This window comes from Crocuta crocuta, unplaced genomic scaffold, assembly GCF_008692635.1.
Source record: "Crocuta crocuta isolate KB4526 unplaced genomic scaffold, BGI_CrCroc_1.0 scaffold113, whole genome shotgun sequence".
In the NCBI taxonomy this organism is placed as follows: Eukaryota; Metazoa; Chordata; class Mammalia; order Carnivora; family Hyaenidae; genus Crocuta; species Crocuta crocuta.
The window spans coordinates 14,656,666-14,678,835 of record NW_027530368.1 but is presented as its reverse complement, the minus strand read 5'-3'; the positions used below and the strand labels follow the sequence as shown (position 1 = coordinate 14,678,835).

General features: G+C 40.1%; 1 protein-coding gene across 1 annotated transcript in view; it reads left to right on the top strand.

Annotated features, from left to right (window-relative positions):
- The window catches only part of LOC144233372 (uncharacterized), a 460,671-nt gene that overhangs the window by 307,244 nt on the left and 131,257 nt on the right, over positions 1–22,170 (top strand). Inside the window, exon 5 of the mRNA XM_077766213.1 lies at positions 3,268–3,380. Within this exon, the coding sequence (XP_077622339.1) occupies positions 3,268–3,323 (56 nt within the window). The 3' untranslated portion in view covers positions 3,324–3,380. The remainder of the gene's footprint in view (positions 1–3,267; positions 3,381–22,170) is intronic.

The window sequence follows — 22,170 nt, the reverse complement described above, 5'->3', positions numbered from 1 at the left end:
TTTTTTTTTTTTTTTTTTTTTTTACAGTGCTTGGGAGCCCTGAGAAAGCAATTCTTGTTTAAGCATCTGCATTATCAGAGAAGCCCAAGTACTTCAAAGGTCTGTGCAGGATGCTCAAAATAGGCACCTTGCCAAACAGAAATTGAAACACATATACATACTATACTATTTGCCTTACTGAAATTAATTTTCAGCCAGCAGCACATAGGATTATTTAATATTTATCTTTAGCAGCAGGAAGATGAATCTATTATTTTATGAGTTGATTTTGTTATTTTACCTGAGTATTTCAGTCAGTCTTTACAGTAGGAGGCACTTATGGTCTCCCCTATGCCCTGCCTGTTAACCTCTTTTTTAGTTATTATTATTTTTTAAGTATTCAGAAGCAGTAGAAAGGTTCATTTTTTTTAACCACTTGATTTCCCCCATTGGTTCCCTGGGAAGAAATGATTAGCTCCTTTCAGTGTTCTGAGTAAATGTTAAGATCCAGGGTCCTACCAGTCGAATAGACCCTTTGGTGGTAGTAGCTATTGAGGAAACATTTCTGGATTGCAAGTAAGGAAACTGAATTCTAGAGCCTCTCTTCACCTTTGTGACCTGAGCTCTCTTCACTTTTCCCCGAGCCTGGCCCTCATCACCTCTACCTAACTACGTAGGGTAAAGTCAACAGTCCCTACCAGAACTTTCCCCTAGCGCTTTATCATCCTGAAATGCCACCAGGCCCTACAGTTCCCCCTTCTGTTGCTGAGGTCCCAGAGGGTTGTGTGCTATGTTGATTGTTTGTGCCTGGGAAATTAAAGCACCGAGAAAGGAATATGTCACTATGTTGAATAACAAAATGACTGATAGAGTGTCAGGGGGACTTAAGTGTATAAAAAGCCACAATATTGCAAAGTACCTTGTAGATGGGAACTGTTAAATATCAATGGAGCATTGCTGTGTCTGCACCGTCAGCGCTTCCCTGTGACCACAGTGAGAGAGATGCTAAAATGTCATTTCATGGACCACATTATGTGCTGCTTACGATGAATATTCCGGCCATGGTTTATTACATTTTTGATAAATTGTAACTTCTTGGACCCAAATTTGGTTAGCTTATCTCTAGTGCCATTTAAATCTTAAAAGACTGAATTTGCCCCAAAGATTTAATCATCATTCAGCAGCGGTCTGTAACCATGTGGTACTAATTTAAATTACTGTAGCAATGGACAAGTCTCTATCCAGAAATTAATAAATGCAATTTATAAGGAATGTTAAGTAACAACTAACAATTTAATGCTTTGTGAGTTTCAGCCAAACTGATTAAATAATTAAAACAGATTTCTAGGGATAGGGGAAGAGATTTTACCATAAAAGAGATAAACAGTTTGGGAATTGTATGCATTCTTTTAGACATTTAAGATAATTAAATCCAAAACCTATGTTAAAATAACACTGAAGGTCTGGTTTAAATCAGTAGTGGGAATTGCTAAGCTAAGAGTTGAATACCATCCTCAGTGTCTGCTCCATTGTTTTAAATAAGGCATTTGGGGACTCTCAGAGCACTGGGTCACTTTATATAGAGTATGCTATTGGTAGAACAATATTGGTCTCAAGCACAAATAAATGTATCAAATGGAACTACCTTCTTGCCATGATGTTTTTAGGTTTTTACGAAGTGAAACTAGATGGTTAGAATCACCTCAGAGCTATTGAACCAACCTAAAACTATTGGTTTTCAAGTTCTTCTTTGTTGAAAAAAAGATAAGGAATTTAAAGATTATAGCTGTTTGGATTGAATGTGTAATAAGCAAAATATATACTTTTATGGACTTAAAATAATTCATTTTTGCAACAAATTGTTGAGTGCACATGTACAGTACAGGTATGTCTGTGATACAAAGATTAATAAATAAGGAATGGAAATGCTTTGTTTTGTGATGAATAATAAGTTTTAGGCAGCAAAACAGATGGGTAGTCCCCTTGATAGAAACGACTATAGATTACTATCGCATATACTCCTTGTAAGGATAATGTTTTTAAAGTGATTTGCATGAAGGGCTCAAAAAGTGCCCATCATTCATCCTTTGCATTGTGTCTGTAGTCCACCAGCCCTGGTGGAGAAGGACTATCAAACCACTTGTGTGAGGACCTCCTGTCTTCACTGTGTGAAAGCTGGATGGTGTTTACAAGATGGAGTGGAAATGTGAAAATTGTTTGAAAACCATCTTTTTGGGCAGTGTATAGCTAGTGACCACTAACTGGCTGAATTTTCACTGAGCTGATCAGCTATTTGGGGGTTAAGTAGGTGCCATTTGAATGTTCTATTGCCTAATAGGTTTGAAATTCATTACCTACCAAATTGTACTTACCTCACTTTCCTGCAAATGTACTTTTCCTCGTGTGATAACCAATTGCCCTGGTATGCCTGGGACTGAGAGGCTTCCCAGGATGTAGATCTCTTAGCACTAAATCTGGAAAGGCCCTCGCATACCCAGAGAAGTTGATCACCCTGAATTTTGCCTTTTTCTCTTGTCTCCTCTGTCCTCATTAATCATACTTACCCGATCATTCTGGAATTTTCCAGTTCTTTTTCCACATTCAGATTTTTACTGAGTTCCATCAAATCTTTCATCTCTCCTCTTCTCCAGACTCCTTGTTATTGCCTTGCCTCAAGTGATGTCATGATGTTCCTGAACTATTGAAACAACTGCTAAACTGAACACCCTGCCTCTAGACTTGCTCTCACCCCAATCTCCCCATGACCCAGCTGCCAGTGATATTGTAAGATGTCTATTCACTTTATTAAGCCTTCAGTGATACTTATTGCACGAGATCCCAATTTATATACATGAGATAAAAAAGACTCTCCATCATATGGTTCCTGGCCACACCTCCAGGCTCACCTCCATCCATATCTCCTCTTGAACTCTATTCTCTGGCCATTTGGATATCCACTTGGAGTTTCATGGGGGCAGAACACTAATTCACACTTGTGCACCTTTGGGTATAATATTTCCTCTTTTTAAAATGTCCTTCCCAGTCCCTTTTTCAGCTCAGAAACAACTAATTATTTTTCAAGTCCCAGTTCAAGCGTCACATTCCTTTATGAAATCCTCCTACCCCCAAATTAAAAAGTAGAAGTGCCTAGTATATTTATCATGGACCTAAAATACATTTTACAGTTATTGATTGAGTTGTTAGTCTTTCTGTTATCGATTATATATTTTAGTGTAGGAACATGTGTTGTGGTGAAGGAAAACTGATTTTATTAATATTTATTTTTAGGCTTTGATATTGGGTCTGACACATCACAGACCCTGAAATGCTGGTGGAGTGAATGAGGAGTCTCTCACGCTGCACCGTGGGAACTATACTGAGACAGCAGTGCAGTGTGTGTGGTGAGTCTCCAGGCACTTTGATAATGCCCTTCTCATATCACCTGGTTGAAACTTTTAGTATTTATTTACCTGCTTATCATTTCACTGTGATGTCATCTATTTGCTCATAGAGTAACTTCCAGAAGCACATTGTATGTCCACAAGTTAGGAGAGGTACCATTTTATATTGGTTTTTCCCCTTATGTTGTATTGGTTTTGATTCTAACAAATCACTGTTGACTGCCTATCCAACATGCATCTCCTCACCCCCTGACTTAGCCTTCTAAACAGAATCCTGTGTATTCCAGGGTAGCCTTTCTTCTGCAAGACTGTGTACTTCTGAAAAGGTTGCTTTTCTTCCCAAGGGGTGGCTCCTAATTAGTCTAAGGCAATCGTAGTGTCCATGTATCTAAAGCTACCGAAAGATAGCTTGAAGTTCTTGTGATACAATTCTGGCCCATGAGATGGAAGGCAAGTCTGTTGGAGACCTTTTGGAAAGGTTCCCTCTTACAACAAAGGTGACAGGGAGAAATGGTTTCTTGTTCTTCGGATGTCATTCTATCTATATGTGACACCTAAAACTACTGTGCTATCTTGTGACATTGAGGGAAGCCAGCCTTTGGATGAAACCAACACTAAGACCAACATAGCAGAAAAATAGAAGGAACCCAATTCTGGATGTCATTTTGGAGTCTCTGATCCTGCCCTAGCTAGAGCCCTCAATGTCCTCCTTCTAGACTTGTAATTATGCTGCATGTGGTTGAAGGTCTCAAAACTTACATAGACAAGTTTAGTTTTGTATCTGAGAGGGCCGGGGCATTTGTTTAATACATACAATATGGTACTTTGAAGGTAAGGATAAACATGAGTGAAGTATACTCAAAGAGGGAAGCCAAAATGACCACCTGAGAAGATTCCAATTCTACCGCTTATCAGAAACTACTTTGAATGAATCAGTCAATGAAAGAAGATTCTGTTCGAGAAATTAGAATAAATGCTTACAAGGAACACAAACTCTAAGCAGTCATAACCTTTTTCTTTGTGAACCAATGATCTCATTATAGAGCTGGAGGAGTGACCTAAATTTCTATAAGATACAGAAGAAAATAATGGATATTATGGTAATGATAATGATCTAACATTTTATTGAGCAGTTCAGTTACTATGTACCAGGCACCATTTTAAGTCCTTCCCAAGAACTTTTATTTGCATCAGCTCTATTTCCTCTTTCAGATATTTTCCTTACTGACCACTTCACAGCCTGTAAATACTTACATGCCTCTATACTTATATAAGTCTCTCCTATTCTATGAACCAGAGAGAGAGAGAGAAAAGAAAACCACTATCTTTCCTGACTGCTTTCCTCTCAAGATACCACCTTATTTCTCTTTACAAACTTTAACAAGTTTTTTTCATTAATAAGCTTCATTCTTTTTTAAAATTTTTTCAGTTTGCTTGTTTGTTTGTTGATTGATTGATTGAGAGAGACAGAGCATGAGCATGGGGCAGAGAGAGAGGGAGACACAAAATCTCAATCAGGCTTCAGGCTCTGCACTGTCAGTGCGGAACCTGATGTAGGACTCGAACTCATGAACCGTGAGATCATGACCTGAGCCAAAGTCAGATGCTTAACCAACTGAGCTACCCAGGTGCCCCTAAACTTTATTCTTTAGAGCTGTTTTAAGTTCACAAGACAATTGAAGCAGAAAGTACAAAGCTCCCATATATCCCTACCCTCACACCTACACAGCTTCTCCCACTGTCTGTATCCCCCACCATAGTTTTTCTACAATCAATGAATCTATATTAACACATTACTATCACCCAAGTCCATAGTTTGCATTAGGGCTCACTCTTGGTGCTGTACATTCTGTATTTGGCAAATGTAGAATGAGCTATATCTCCCGTTATAATAGATACAGAAGAGTTTCACTGCTCTAAAAGCCTCCTGTGCTCTGCCTATCCTTCCCTCCAATCTGCTTCTCTGAGTTTTTCAAAAAAATAAATAAATGGCATCTTCTTCTACAAGTCTTTTATTTTTCATGTCATATTCATTCTTTGATCGACAGCACTTACTTTCATTCCCCTCATTTTTCTGAAACTGTCAGCAGAAAAGTCACTGTGGACCATGGTACTGACAACTCAGTGGCTGTAGCCCCTCCTAGTTACCTCTGCTGCCCTCTTTCCTTCACAGCATCATCCATCCAGTCGGCCCAAACCAGAAACCTCAAGCTTCACTTATTTCTCACCCTTCTTCCCCTCTCCCTTGTTAATTTTATCGTTCTGTCTCCAAAATTTTATTGCATAAGTTTCTCCCAAGAGAAACAACTTTTCCTGCCTCAACCCAGGCTTCCACCTCCTCTCCTCTAGACGGCTGTAAAATCTCTGAGCATATTCTCATGTCACCCTCTACCCTACAGTGCAAGTTAGAGTAACTTTCTAAAACGTCATGGTCTCCCTGGCACTCCCTGTTTGAAACACTTGAATAGTGTCTCTTTCCTGCAGAATAGCATCTGAACCCCTGGGCTCGGCTGTAAATGTGTCCCCAATCATGCAGTGGTGCTCCTTCCCAGGGCCTCCTCCAGCTGCTCTCTCTTCTACTTTCACTGGGGTAGCCTGGCCCTGAGCATGTGTACCTTGACTGCCCCTTGACCTTGCATAGTCTGTTCTCTTGGTGTAGAGTCCCCTCTCTCTCTCGTCCGGGTACTGAATTTCTACTACTGCTGAGGCACATTACAAATGTTTTCTGCCTTCTCTCAGTCTTTTCATGGAACATCATGAACATCATGGAACATCATGTTGTCATATTTGCCCATTTGCTTGTTCCTTTCTCTTAAATGTGAGCTTTTGATACAAGGAACTCTGTCTAGTTCACCTCAATATCTCCAGTACCTGCCATAGTGTCTAGTAGTTAATAAAGTTTTGTTGTATTAAGGCTATTGCAGTAGAGTACATAGAGTGTGATGGGAGCTCTGAGAGGAAGCAGCTGGCGAGGGGCTTTCATTCATTCATTCATTCAGTCAGTCAGTCATTCAACAAATATGGGCAGAATATGTACTATGATACAAGCATTCTTCTAGGTATTGTACATAGTGAACAAACAGAAGAATGTCTTACACTCGTGAAAGATAACATTTTGTTTTATTTTATTTTGTTATTTTTTAATTTTGGAGGGGGAGAGAAAGAGCATGTGCAAGCAGGGCAGAAGGGCAGAGGGAGAGAGAGAGAGAATCTGAAGTAGACTCCACACTCAGTGCGGAGCATGGGACTCAGTCTCACGACCCCGGGATCATGACCTGAGTTGATATCAGGAGTCTGATGATCAACCAGCTGAGCCACTCAGGCATTCCGATAACATTCTATTTTAGTAGGAAAAGACAGACATACTGAGTTTGGTAAAGGATCAGTATCATGAATGAATGAAAGGGATAAGACAGAGGTATAAGGTATAAGGAGTGGTAAGGACCATTGATAAACTGAGTAGTCCATGACCCACTCAAAGACACTTAGATTCACATTAAAACATCAATAACAGCAGCTGAGCATGACCTGGCCACTGAATATATTGGGGGGCCGCTGTTAGCCAGTAGACTACCCCTTTGTGATCCTTGTGGCAGAGGCATCTTTGTTCCAGATCTTGTTCCTTGAAAAAGCAGGGGGAGGCAATAGGTCCTTGAATGCTGACAGAAGCCCTTATTAATTTTACTCCAGTCTACGTTGATAACAGAACCTCACTTTGTCTTATCCTCTTTCTCCTATGCTTATAGCTTAATGATGTTTTTTTCAGCAAACACAGATTGTCCTGAGAAAGTAGTCCACTTGTATTCCTTGGAACGAATACCCTTGTACTTGGAGATCAAAATCCCAACAATGAGAGCACAGAGGAGCAAAAAAAAAAAAAAAAATAATGGGCTTTCTCATTGAGAGAGAGGAAAAAAACATAGGATTTTCATTGAGAAGTTTGGGGTGTATTTAAAACAACTTCTGCAAGCATCATTTTTAAGGGACACAGAAGTGTTTGCCATTAGTACTTGTGGGTGTGATGAGATGGCAGAAAAATAAACTTCATAATATTTTAAAGTTGAAAAGGCACTTGAGGGTAACTCTAAGTTAACCCTTTCATTTTACAGACAGGGAAACTGAAGCTCAGTAATTAGTAACTTACCCAAAATTGTGCACCTGGGATATATCAACACAGTGTTAACAGTTGACCATCTACCTCTGCCCTGTGTTAGCAGCCAAGGGTTTCAGGCAGTGGAGATAGAGTGAAGGCTCTGACCAGAAAATTTTAGGTTTCTTTCCAAATTTCCATGATCTAAATGGCCAGCGTCTAATGGGGAAGGGACCTATGATAAAGGTAGCTGGAGATGGATTATAGTTGACAGGAAGATATAAGGATGGTGTATGAAATGTGTTTAACTCCAGCTAGAAAACTAAAGCAAGAGGTTTGCAGAATCATAAAAGTTCTGATAGTATGTGGGAGAATAGTACTGTTTATCTATTAAATTGTTCATTCAGCCAATTTATCTATTAAGTTATCCACTCATTCATTCACTCAGAAATGCTGGACCGTACTATTACTTACTCTGAGCTAAGAGCTGAGGAGGACATAATATAACAGGATGCTCCTCCCTTCCTGGGCTCAAAGAGCTAGCAGTCCCACAGAGAAGCCAGATGTGCAGGGAAATCATCACAAAGCTCTGTGCCATGTAAACATGTATGTTGTTCCAGAAGAAAGGGAAAGCCCACCTGGATGCTGAAGGCAGTTTGCCCCAAGTCAAGTGCTGTGTGAAAAATACTGTTGCACTCAGTGTTATATGGAAACCAATCTGACAATAAACTATGTTTAAAAAAAAAAAAAAGTACTATCGCACCCTCCCTAGTCATCGTCACAATGCCGCCTGGGCACTAATACAGTCTGAAGGATCTTTCTACCCCAAGCAAAATTAACCTGCTTTGAAGATATCATGAAGGGGTTTTCTGCTTGTTTTGAAGTTACAATACTTGCCAAGTGATGTACCCTGTGCTTCCGTGACACTGTTCCCGGAAGGACCAAGGCCCCTGAGTCATAAGATGGCAGTCACTCTCTGTAGCCATTGGCTTCCCAGGAGCAGGCATTTCCATCCATCTGCAAAAGGAAGAAGAATTAGCCGCCTGCCTGAATCAACCGTATGTGTGTTGGTTGGGAGTTGTTATGAGACGTACCCCTGACAAGAGCCGAGTTGCCCAGCCAGCTTCCCTTTATCAGATGGGCCAGTGCCAATCATCATTGTTCTCGCAAGGTGATAGCAGGAGTTGTTCCCCGTTAGAAGATGGTGGCATTCTGGCAGGGTCACCATGGTGTTAAGATGCATAGCATTTGTCAGGTTTGCCTAGGACTTCTGGAGGTTTAGTTATGAAACTTGTTAATTGAGCTATAAATATAGCTGCAGCCTTTGCCTTCCAGTAAGGCAGTGTGTTAATTTGGGTTTGGCAGGGGGATGGTGCAAGCTGCCAATGTTATGTTAGGATTAGTAACGTGCAGTACATTTTAACTCCACTTCCCCATGTGCCACGCTTTCCTCCTCTGTTTGTTATCTTTCTGAGGGAAGAGGCAAGAAGAGAAGGGAAGCTCATCATTGTGGGCATCTTACGTTAGGGGTGTTTATCTGCAGACCTGCTTTTCACCTTGCAAGTTTCCACGTGGAGAGAGTTCGAAAGATAAATGAAGAAAGCCATGTGCACCACAGCAGAGGGCTCAGCCACAGCCTTCTGGCCTGAGATTAGAGTCACCAAGGTTGCCAACAGTGGGGTGTTTTTCTTGCTTCCCCACCCCCTCCGAGATGCCTCTCTATATTTAGGACATCCCTCTGTACATTAAGGTGAATGTGATAATAACAAGTACATGTTCTCCATAGTAAAAATATATTCCCCCTTCTTTTTACACACATGAAATTACATGTGGAGTAGGTTTGTTTGCTTGTTTCTTCCTCAAATACTTATCAAGGGGTAAACGTATTGCTTGCTCATCTCACTGAGAAAAAAACGTGTGGATTTTATACTGTACATAAAAACAACTTCGGCTGTGTAGTTCATGCTCACAGGGGAAAGGAAAGGGTGCTACAGAGGCAGTCATAACATGCCTGCTTAGAGATCCCTGATAAGTATTATTTGAATGAATGAATGAATGAATGAATGGGTGAGTCTCAATTAAGTGGAGTTTTCAAAGAGTGGCCTTTGTAGATTATCCAGTCTGCCATGTCTGCTTTCTTAAAACACACCAGTGACCTGGAAATAGGTTGGCAAAAATGTGGAATTCTGTGGAATGAGGAAAGAACTCACTTCCAGCTAAGTGGTATCAAACATTTAATTTTTGTTTCCTGAAGCACCTGGCTTGAGTAGAAATATGAAAGAATGTAGAAGTCTAACAGGCTGTGTGGATCTCTCTGGAGACAGTGCTGATTGCATTTCCCTGGTTATGAAATGTTAGAGATCTGCTTCACGTAAATATTCTTTGTTTTTCATTTTGCTTTCCCCTTCATGGACATGTCTCTCACCTCTGATAAATAGAAATTTCTATTCTTTTTTATTTTGTTTCTTTCTGTCTTTTTGGTTGCAGCTGTGTGTGTGTGTGTGTGTGTGTGTGTGTGTGTGTGTGTGTGTGTGTGTGTTTCCGTGTGGGTTGAACTCTAGGAGAGAAGATGTTAGATCATGGATTCAGAAATGTGCTCAGCTCTAACAAGGATGGTATTCATTTTCTTTACAGTGAAACTGTAGCCTGCCTCAACTACACCAGCTGTTAATTGCATTTTCTTTAAGTCCTTTTGATATTCATTTGAGATGCATTTTATAACCCATCTGGTAACCTTGCTGCTAACCAACAATTATAGTCTGACATCTGAATACAAAGAATTTGGGACAAGCCACAGTTGTACATGGAAACTTTTAAAACAATGTCTCCCTTAATATATTCTTTACTAAAAAACATTGTGAAGAAATGATTATAGCCTCACTAAATTCTGACATGCTGAAAAAAATGGCTGTTCATTCTTTGGGAATTTGTACCAACTTAGTGATTGGGAAATTGAGAGAATAATAATAATAATAATAAGGCACAGGCTGTGCCAAGCAGCCAACCTTTCCTCGGCTTCACCCCATTCACAAGCTTGACACAGCCTGGGCCAATATTAATTCCAACAGTTTGAGGTGGACGGAGAGTGGGTGCTACTCACAATGTGGTTAGTTTGGAGCCTGAAGAGTCTGGAATCAAATTGATAGGATTATTAGAGTCTGAAGCAGGGCTGCTATGGGCAGTTGTGGGTTTTTGTACTTAGGCACTAGGCCGAGTAGGCAAGTGTGGGCTGGAATCTAGCCCGGCTACTGCTTGCCAAGTTGTGTGTGCCCCAGCTTGGGGCTGCATCAGCCGGGAGGAAAGGGCCTTTCTGCAATTCATCTGCCAGGGTGGAGTGCCTTTTTGTAACTCGCACAAAGATGCACTGTGTGTTAAAGGTGGCCTTGGCTAGAAATAATTGTTGAGGGGATCCTGTCTTCTCCACCAGTATTATGTATCTGAAATCCTCCAGAGTTCTATCAGCCCCTTCATTCAAGCCCCTTCTCCCCATTGTCGCTGTGGGAGGAGGAGCGAATTATCTGACAGGGGCATCTGGAGGGAAATATGAAGCCTGAGTAGCTCTGCCCCCATTCTTCTTGGTGTCCTTTTAGGGAACCAGCTACCTGCAAGGAGCACACATCCTACAGGTGGGTGTGGGAAATGAGGAGGAGAGGAAAGAGAGGCCTCACCCAGTCCACGGTCTCTAATTCCAGCAAGCTCTTTTACCCATTTTCCCCAACCTTGTTTTATTCATTAGGAAAGTTGTAATTTGCACACACACCCCCTCCCCTATAGCTCGCTCTCTTGTCTCATTTTTGAGTCAGTTCAGGATTCAGGAAGAGGGGTGCTATTTATTGGACTCCCAACAGGATCTTAGAGACCATACGATTCTCCTTTTCCCTCCACACCCATGCTTATAACAGAATCGTTCTTTCCAGCAGAAGCCATGAACTGGTGGGCTCTTGGCCAGATACAGCCTACATCATGTTTTGTTTGGCCCACTGAGTATCTTTTGGAAATAATTGCCCAAACATTTAAAAATGGGAGATTGCATGTCCACATCAAGATTTCTGGCCCTTCTTAAAAACTAAAAATGGAAAAGCTGTCCACATTGGGCCAGTCTCCCCACATGGCAATAATCAGTTAGCATTGTATACCCTTCTTCACAGGGCGCACACTCTCCAAATTTGCTTTGTCCCCTCCACTCTCTATTGGCCCCTGGGCTGAGGCTGAGTGTCAGCTACCCATCCATCATTCCTCTTACATAGTTTTGTTTTGTGTTGAATTAAATGAGTGTCCCTTTACTCATATGTCCCTTTTAAAAGTCAATGGGAAAGGCTCCATTTCTGAAGACACATGGCAGAGAGCAAATGTCTTTATGGAGCCATAGATTATTTCCATATGTTTAATGTATATTTTTTTCCTAGATGATTCACACGTTATGCTACCTACCTGGCTCCTACAGTCATTTTAGATTTCTGTGAAATTTTTTTTTTAGCTTTAGTTTTTTAGTCTTTATGTTTCTTTCAAAATATAACCAATGAAGTTCATTCTACTACATGAAGCTCTTCCTTATCTTAAACTGGTACCTGCCCCCTGCATTTTGTGCATGATAATATTGGCTCAGCCATCTGGTGTCAAGTAAGCAAATATCCTGCTGGTAGTGTTTAGAATTGTTCACTGATATTTCTTGTTCTCCTTCTGGATATGACAGAATTTCACTTCCTTCAAACTCTTAAATTTCTTGACTGATGGATCCCTGCTTCTCCTTGGCAGCTCTGGCATTTAAAGATCATTCCTTTGTCTTTATTTTTTGTTTGCTAGGATAAAATTCCATTTAACACATGCTTACATGTTTTCTAAATATGTGAAAAAGTACCTTTCCACTCAGTTGTAAGAAAATCTCTCTGAAGATGATTATCCTTGTGGTCAGCTCTGCCAACAGCTACAGAACACTCCAGAACAGAGTGAAATCTTTGCCTCGAGACCGGGAAAAGGACAATGTGACCTGTTCCTTATTTAAAATAGTGTCACATTGGGCCTGTTTGCTATTTTACTTGTTGTATAAGACATGAGATTTTTTCTGATAGGGACACCAAGAAACATGTCTTGGAGAGCATAGTTACCGTCCAAAGCTAGGGGAAAGTAAGGGTATTCTTCAAACCTTCCACTGAGTGCCTGCCATGCTTGAATGCATCCAAACTTTCCTTAATTTTTTGGAGTATTTTGCTTTTATCTGTAAGCCTAAACTGACTTGTTGAAATGAGCTCCCGGGCTTACTGACTAGTGCGTAAATAAGTATATGCTCCCTTTGTTGGTGTTGAGCAACATCTTCCAAAATTCAGGAAACAGTCTCTGGTTCTAGGACTCTGGTCATTTTCCTGCCTTGAACTGCATAGCCTTTGATGTTTTGGTCCTACCAGGGGAACACTATCTTTTCCATTTGGGGGCTCTTTGTAAGAATTTTTAAACATTTCTAATAATTCATTAGAATTGAAATAGTATATAATGTATTTTTAAAATAAATACACCTATATCCATCTATCTTCTTGTCAAAGCTAGTGATTCCATTTCTGTTTTTGCCTAAATGTGTTTTTGAATAGTGTAAAGAGTGATGAGGAACAAATAAATGGGAACTACAAAGAAGAAGTAAAATTCCTATGGCTTTTCCCTATAAACTTGATAGGTTCTCATGTCTCCCTAGCCCTTATTCAAGCTAATGGAGAGATGAAGGCTGAAGGTTCTAAAGGTCAAAGTGAAATACTGGTTCATCACAAATGTCCATCTACTGATTATAACTTTGGACAAGGTACAATAGGAAGAACTTGGAATTCTGGAATAAGAAGTTTCTAGCTTCACCCCCAGCTCTGGAGGTGATTAAGTCATTTGGCTTGTCTAAGCCTCACTTTCTTGGTTTGTAAAGCTTGTACTCTACTGACTTCATTGAGATCATGTGAGAGTCAGGTTCAATATGGGACTATCCCTTTCAAGTGGACTCCTCTGATTGTGCTCAGTTGTTCTTATTGCTATTCTTCCAGGCTGTGTGGCAAGTAGAGACGTATTTTTTTAGGAAGGGATAAGTTCCGCAGAAATGTTTTGAGTGGCCCCAGTTGTCATTCTACCACTGCCAGTTTCCCCTCCATCGCCCTTCACAGGACACTACCCCAAAAAGTAATAGTGAGGCTCGTTTCCTGTACCAGGTAATCTTCACTGCTCTGCTTGCTTCAAATTGAAGCCCCTAAGGAACTCAGGATCCCTGTGTCCCTCTGTCGGTTATTTGCTGAGTTTATGTGGGAAGCCCTGGAGGTCACAGGCATTAGGAAAGCTACTGTCTGAGTTAGAGGGACTATATTGTGTTTAGGAACTATATTGTATTGGGTTGCACTCAGACATTGGATATTTCTGGCATGACGTGCCTCAGGGACCATGACACCATGGCGCTAGAGGGATTTGTGAAAGGGCCCAAGAGTGCTGTGGGAAAGGGGGTTTTCGAGAGCGGACGGCCGGCCACTTGCACACTAGAGTCTCTTCTCTCCTTTCTTCACCACAGGACGTGTCACTCCACCGCATCTCCCACTTCTGTTCCCAGGAATACGTTTCTTCATCAGACAGACATGATTTAAGGATCCCGAGTGCAATACTGAAAACTGGGCACTTGGGCAGTAGTATTTTCTTTGACGGGGACTAGCCATTTTCCAGTTTATTTTCTGGATACTTGGAAGTTTCTGTTGTGCTGCCTTTAGTGGCTCAGGAAATCCACACTTAGGGCCATATAGAAATACACTTTTCTGCCAAGCCTTGGTTTCTGAGGATTGCTGCCTTCTTAGTTCTCATTTAAAAACAAACAAACAAAAAACAAACAAACAATAACAATGAGACTTATTTGGGAGCAGACCAGCTATGTTGTGGACTGAACTGGTGAAGGAAAGAGAAAGAGGATTTCAGCTAATCTGGTCAGCCCTTTCTGGGAAAGCAGAAAATGGGGGTATAAATGAATCAACAGATATTACCCTTTTATGTGTGCACCCATCTTAAGTGTATTCGGTGTAATAAGAATATATAAGCTAGAGGGGAAGACTTTGTGATCTATGCTGCAGATTTATTTCTACTCCCTGGAGTCACTGCTTCACTAACCTTGCTCTGCCCCACATCATCCTTCATCCTTCCAAAGTAAATAAATGGAGTTCTCTTCAGCTTTTTTTCTTAATTAGCTCTCAAAATTTGAGGTGTCACCCAGACTTTGAAGGCCCCTCTGACACTATCTTAAGAATGCGGGGGTCGCCCCGCTGTCCTTGACCAACACGCCCCTCTTCCATCAGCGGTCGCCAAGATACATGCAGCCACACACACGTTCCCTGCCGGGCTCCCGCCGCCAGTTCCAGAGATGGCGGAGCTCCTGGCCTCTGTTTGTATATAGAGCTGTCTGAAATGCATTCGGGATCTCTTGAGGTGAAAAGAGTTATATAAACAGAGAATGTTATTATGGATTCTTACTACAGATGGAAATGACTGGGTATTCTCAAAATAAATAACATTTCACATTTTTATAGATATGTAACATAATATGCATGTGTGTGTGTGTATTTATATTCTTTCCATCTTGAATACACAGCCTCTCCTTCCTCAGCACTTGGATAAGCCATTCATTTTGCCTCCTGCTTTTTTGATTCTCTTCTTAAGAATTCATTTAATTGTTGCCAGCGTTTGGGGAGTGAGGATGAAGCGGTTATAGGCTTCCTGCTAGCTCCCACCAGATAAGCCTGCCGTGGCTGTAGCAGTTAGGAGAGCTGAATACTGAAAACACTTAAGTTCTGTTTTTCCACTTCCCCTCTAAAGAGAGATCAATCAGCTTGTAGCTCAGCATAATTACAAATGGAAACTTCCTAGAAGATATGCCCAGAGTTGGAGGATTCAGTGTAAGGCACCTAGATTCAGAAGTTGCTTGTTTGATATTTTAGGCATCCCCCTCCCCTTTCTATTGAATCTGCATATTTATTTTCTTTGAATTCTGGAGGGTAAAGGATGCCATGTCTCATTTACACTGATCTACTCTCAGTAAAACAAACAAGTGAACGTAGGTAAACGAATGATAGGATTATCACTTTCATAATGGTGCCATTCCCACAAGAAAAATCTCGAGTATTGGGACCCTATGCCTGGGGTTTGCAGAAAAGAGCAAAGATGCCAGAGATTTATCCTGAGCCAGGCAGGAGGAAGATTGGCATCCACAAGTCCAGGCAACACAAGGCGGACAACAGCTGGCTTTGCCAGCTCCACCTGGCTCCAATAAAGGACTGGCTAGCATCCTTGGCAGTGACTGGTGGGAGAGGCAGACAGAAGCCAACTGCCCCGAGGCTGGCCAGTTCTGGTGGAAGGAGGTGGAAGAAGGAGAGGTAGCTGGGTGAGAGGGCCTCAGGCCCTCAGTATGGTGCTGAGAGAATGGCTGACTTGGGGGAATTCAGGCCAATTAGAGAGTGATCCTTTCACACTCAGCCATCTGGAGATGCCTGCAAGGGATCTATCCTTGGTGAGAACTTCCAAATTTTAAGAGGATTTAATGAAATCTTAAACTAAGATTTACCGAATGTCTACTATGAAAAGAGGTTCTTTTACAGGTGCTGGGGTCAGAATAGGAATAATCACTATAGTGATAAGAACAAGATGATGCTAATGATAATCACAAATTTTAATGAGCACTTAGTAAGTGCCAGATTCTGTTACATCCATCAGCCCTCACCATCTTAGTCCTCACAAACTTCTATAACATAGGTACCGTCATCCTTCTCATTTTAGTAGGAGGAAACCAAGATTTAGGGAGTTTAAGTAGTATCCCCAGGGTCATGGAATCAGATGATAGAGGGGACTGGCACCTAAGTAGTTCAGCCCTTAATCTGAATTCTAGACTATATGGAAGAATGTATGGTCTATAGTAAAGGAATTAGTAGTCTAGTAAATAAGGTAGGCATGAAAGAAAGTGCAAGAGCAATGACGAAAAAAAACCCATAGTAATGCACTTTGCAACAAAGCAAATTCATATATAACATGATTGAATGTTGGATTTCATTACTGGCTTCAAACAAACCTATACTCAAAAATTAACTGCATAATAACTCAACTTGTATTTTTTAGGTTAAATTTTTTGGATTCCATGCAGAGTGATATGGAGGGATATCACCATAGAGTAATAGTAATAGCTGCTGATTTGTACAGTATAGTGTTAGTAGCTGATTTTCATTGGCCATGTACCATGAAGTCACTAATTCTAGTTCTTACAACCATCCAGAAAAGTAAATAATATTATCCCTGATGTAAAGGCCATGGAGCTTAAATGATTTGTTTAAAGTTCAGAGTTAGTAACGTGCCAGAGCTGGGATCAGAAGAGTGACAGAATGATCCCAATCCAATGCTTTCTTCACTATGCCATCCTTATTGCCTGTCTTCAATAAAGTGAGATATATGAAAAGACCACGCGTGGTACAATTACACAGAATAGGAAGCATATTTAATTGTATGGAAGAAGTTTTCATAGGAAAGAAGCAGCTGTCATTTACTGAGTTCTTCCAATGTGCCAGTCACTGAACTGAACACTTAGCATGTATTGTTTCATTTAATTTTGTAAAAGCTGAATCAGGGGCTACCTGGGTGGCTCAGTTAGTTGAGTGTCCAACTCTTGGTCTCAGCTCAGGTCATGATCTCATGGTCTGTGACCTCAAGCCCCGCATTAAGCTCTGAGCTAACAGCCTAGAGCCTGCTTGGGATTCTATCTCCTTCTCTCTCTGCCCCTCCTATGTTTGCTCTCTGTTATCTTTCTCAAAATAAATAAATATAAACTAAGGGGGAAAAAAGCTAAGTCAGGATTTATGAATGAATAGGAATTTTCCAAAAAGACCATGGGAGAGATGTGGCTATTCCAAGCAGAGAGAATTATAGTATGGTGTAGAGGCATGAAATATTATGTTGTGTATGTGGGAATTAAAATCATTTTGGTATTGTGAAAGCAGAAAGTATAGTACAGAAGTGGAATGTGTCAGGGCGTGCTGGGGGTTGGAAGGTGGTTGTGACTGGAGATGACATCGTAAAGACAGAACTTCAGTGACATCAAGAGTGCCTTGGACCAAGGAGCAAAGATCTCTTCCTATAGATATCAGGTAGCAGAGTGAGGGGGAAAAACAATCCAGGTACATATTTAATTTTCCTAAAAAATCTTGAAAAGTAGAGCTATTATCCCAGTTCTTTTAAGCCGGTAAGAAGACAAATTCACATAGAAAGATGAAGGAAAGAATTAGACAAAATCATGCAGTTTGTAAATGGCAGACCTGGGCTTTGAACCCATTTTTCGTTTTTTGGCTCAAAAACCACATTTGTTTTACACCGAGTTGTTGTTGCTTGAAGTGGCTCAGTTCCACAGGTTGGAAAGGAAATGAACAAGAAGAAGGTGGACAGAAAGTGTTCTGCATCTTCAGACATGCTCATCCAAGATTATCCTGTTACCAAAATAAATTGCTTTCTTCTTACTGACTTTCATTAAAATTCCTAATAATTATCCTTGCTGCCATGATCTTCTTAAAATGTCAGTCAAGAAAGGTGATGTAAGAGGCAGTCACACAAGGACATGAAGAAAATGACCACTTCAAATAAAGATGGGGCTTCTCTAACTTCTTTCACTGGTTAGGTTGCCACTGTTTAAATTTAGAAAGTAGGGCGGCCAAGAATTGCTGGTACTGGTCGTGCATACACAATGACACTCTATGGGGACAAAAATCTTACTAGTAGTCTACTTGCCTAGTCCCAACACTGAGCTGTCTCCATCTGGAGGAAAGGATCCATTTTTCTACCCATACAAAAGTGCCATATGGGTTAGCAGAAGCCACCCTCAGGAAAGAAGGAAGCATCAATAAATTGGCAGTTCTCATCAAAAGTTCGATTTAGTCTCCACATTTTAGATCAAGGAGCACCACTGTAACTGTGTGCATAATTTGCAGAAGTGGTAGCATTTAAATTCACATTCAGTGGCACTTTCAACCTCTATTCCAAGTTGTTGTTAGTTGTTGTTAACCTTCCCATGCATGTGATATTCTTGATTGACACTACAGGTTGTTTTGCTCTTTTTGTTTTTGTTTTTTGTCATTGTTGTTGTTCGTGTGGGGGGGGTGCGAGGGGGGTGCGCATGCGCGTGCGCATGTGCTACGAAGAATGGAAAGAGCTGTGGTACAGGGGCCAGAGAGTTCACTTTTCTACTCAGTAGTGGGCTGAACATTTTCATAGTGGTTACTTTCCCTGAACTCCACATTATTCAGCTTTGAATTGTGCCTAATAATACCTACTTCACAAGGGTGTTTTATAGTTAGTTCCCGACTGCAAGTAAGTGCCGAAAAGTGGAATTGATGATCTGATTATCCATGCGTTACATAGTGTCAGAGTCAAGATAACACAGGTGCATCTTCACCCAACCTGGCTTGACACTGCTATCATGCCAGATCCCTGAAAGGACAGGTTTACTCCAGAGACAAATAATGAAGTATGGATTCAAAATAGAGAGGTCTTAAGGAGATGTAAAGGCCAGTCTTCCAAGTGGCCTGACTCCACACCACCTACGGTCTATATTTTTTTGCTAGCCGCCCTTCAAACCTTTCTTTGGTTGATATCCAATTCATCATGAGAATACTTGATTAATATAACATGTGATGTATAAAGCTACATGGTACTTTTATATATAATATACATTTAGATTATACATTAATAGAAGTATCTAAATTAGCTCCTTCCATGGCTTTGTTCAACTATACCTTGTCAGTCTATCATGACCACCCAAAATAAAACCCACCTTCCTCATAGCGTGCCATCTCCCTCTTCCTTACTTTTTTTTCCCATCTCCTCAATATTTATTACCCTCTAATATAAGATTTACTTGTGATTTTGTTTATGTTCCCTCCCCCATACACCAGAATATATGCCATATGAGAACAAAGATTCTGATTCTTTGTTTTCATAGGCTTTTCCCAGCACTTATAGTAGGAGGTCAGTTTGAAAAAAGGAAATTATATTATTGTTACTTTTCTCTCCTAATTTCCAGGACCTGAGAGCTTATTTTAAATAAACTTGTCAATAAAATGTTTTTCTTTTGATAGTCAAGATACAACTCCAGACATAGAAGCTTTAATTAGCATACTCAAAAATTGTACCTGACCCATCGTTTATTAAAACTAAAGTAATTTCCCCATTGTCCAGCGCGATACATTTTCCCCTGGGATAAGAAGCCTGGAGGTTGCTTTTGTCTCTTTCATAGAAAGAAATAAAATTTGAAAGTTATGTCTTCCATCTGTGATTTTCTTCCCATGCTATTATTAGAGACTTCTAAGATTGTAATTCCAATCTGAGGTATTGCCTAATAGATAGTAATTAAAGACTTAAATCTCGACACAAACAATGCAGAGATATTGCTCTGAACGGATAAAGAAAAAGTCCATCTGCTCCAAATCTCTCAAAATGAAAATACTTGTTTATAAATTGTCAAGCCCATATATATGTATGTGTGAGTATATGTTGTTTTTTTAAATAGTGGTTATTTCAAGCAAGTGCAGAACTTTACTTTCGTTATGCACATAACATTTGTATGAAAATAATGAGACTTTTTGATGACTTAATTGATCCACTGAATTTTCAGATGCTAGTTAAATAGCTAAGGCAGATGAGGTGGCAAAGAGTCTTTTTTTTTTTTAATTTTTAAGTAATGTAATGGAAACACAAATAAATTACAGTATGTTTGTGTGAAGGAATCATTTAACAAGACAACATACAGATATGTGTGGGTTGAGGGGGAAGATGGGTAGCTTTCTTATAGGGAAATATAAAATGGTACATAATTCAAGATCACAGACAGCTTAATCACATAAATATACATAGAGACAACCCATTTTATTTGTTGCCTTCTTGCTTATATATTTTATCCTGTAACTTTATTTTGTTTAACAAACAGTGATTTTTCTTTCTCTCTCTGTGAGTAACTATTTTTCATTCCTGAGTTTTGGTGGCGAGGTGGGGGGAGGTAGGAAGAGGCTTAAAATATCAGTAAGAAAATATGAAGAAGGTCTGAGCTGTCTTTGTCTGCAGGTTGTAACCTGTGTTTATTATTTTTTAAGGGGTTAAGATACAACTGCTATGGGATCCAGAAAAAGGAAATCATATTGGCTGATTCTTGTGTGTAAGAAGCATTTCAGCCTAAGCCTAGTGAACTTCCTCGAATGCCACCCTCGGCTGATGGAAGCTGAGCTTGTGTTGTAAGCAGTGCATATTATTGTATAAAATTTACTGCAAAGGGGAGTGATATGAATAGAGAATGTATACAGTAGCTTACTGCGTGCTAGCAGGTCTTTTCTGGGCTCCTAAATGTTAACTGGATAGTAATGTAAGTTATTACACTCATTAAATTAGGCCACAAACAAGTCAACAGTGATTCAGCAAAATGGCTTTGTTTGTATAGTGCAAGGAAGTCTGATAGATATCCAGTCACACATTTATGGCTAAATGGATGAAGATTTTAACATTACAGCCTAATAAAAACCCCATACTGTGTGATTAAATAAGAGGGAAAGCAGTAAAAAAGAGAACGCGTAATGACGGTAACATGTAGGTCAGTTACAATTTAATTGTCATTGCACTTCATTGCTAACATATCAATTCTCTGCTGCTTAGCTGAGCAGAAAACAACAACTTAACATGTACACTGGGCCCACTGACGAGTCGTCAAACCCCCACTTCCATCACCTGCTTTTGACTACTTCCTTAACAACCACATGAAGTCTTCCTGCTTTAATAGGATAATCTCACTGAAAGCTCCTGCTGACTATTTCTTCCCATGCTCAATGCATCAATGATCAGTAAATTTACTTCACACTCTACATAGATGCTAAAATTAGATTGTTTGCATTACAACTTTCAATACTTCTGCAACAAGAAACACCTGCCTGCAGATTTATATTGTTTTGTTTAATGGTTTAAAATAAAGATAGCCTCACAGTGGCGATACCTTGATGTACTATATCGGAAGCGCACAATGGCTGATCATTTTTCTTACTTATCCAATTTGTACTGTATTTCTTGCCATATAAGGTATAGCTTCATTATCATTAATTGCAGCTTTAGAAAAACCAAGGAAGTATTTATTCTTGCCAACTTTGCTGCAATTTTACTTATTCAGTGCAACTGAGAAAGGGAGGGGGGTAAAAAAGCACTGTATATTTAACTTTTTCCCCCCAGAATCTGGATAATTCACACAGATCTCAAAGGGGCTTTGGCACCTTTTTAAAATGTTAGCTCTAAAGAATTGTCTGTCTAACACACTTATGCTGATCTATAGTAAAGACTTAACCGAGTACATAACTGAACTATTAATTCAGGTGCCTAAGGTGACATTTTTTATCCAGCTTAGCGTAGTCTATTCCATATAGAATAGAGCACAGCTCTTGGTAGAAAAAAATGATCCAACAGAAAATAGATAACTTTATTAGAATGATTAGAAACATCAACATTTTTTTTTCTATTTCCAAATCTTATTTTAATTCAGATTTCTGGGAATCAGGCCCATAGATTCCAAATGTCGCTAGTGTACACTACTGGCAGATTTTTCTTTCTTTTGCACTTCACCTACCTAGATAGAATTATGTGCCATCTGAGGGTAAGAAAAAGGGCCTGCCGTTCAAGATCTGAACAAGCAAAGCAAAA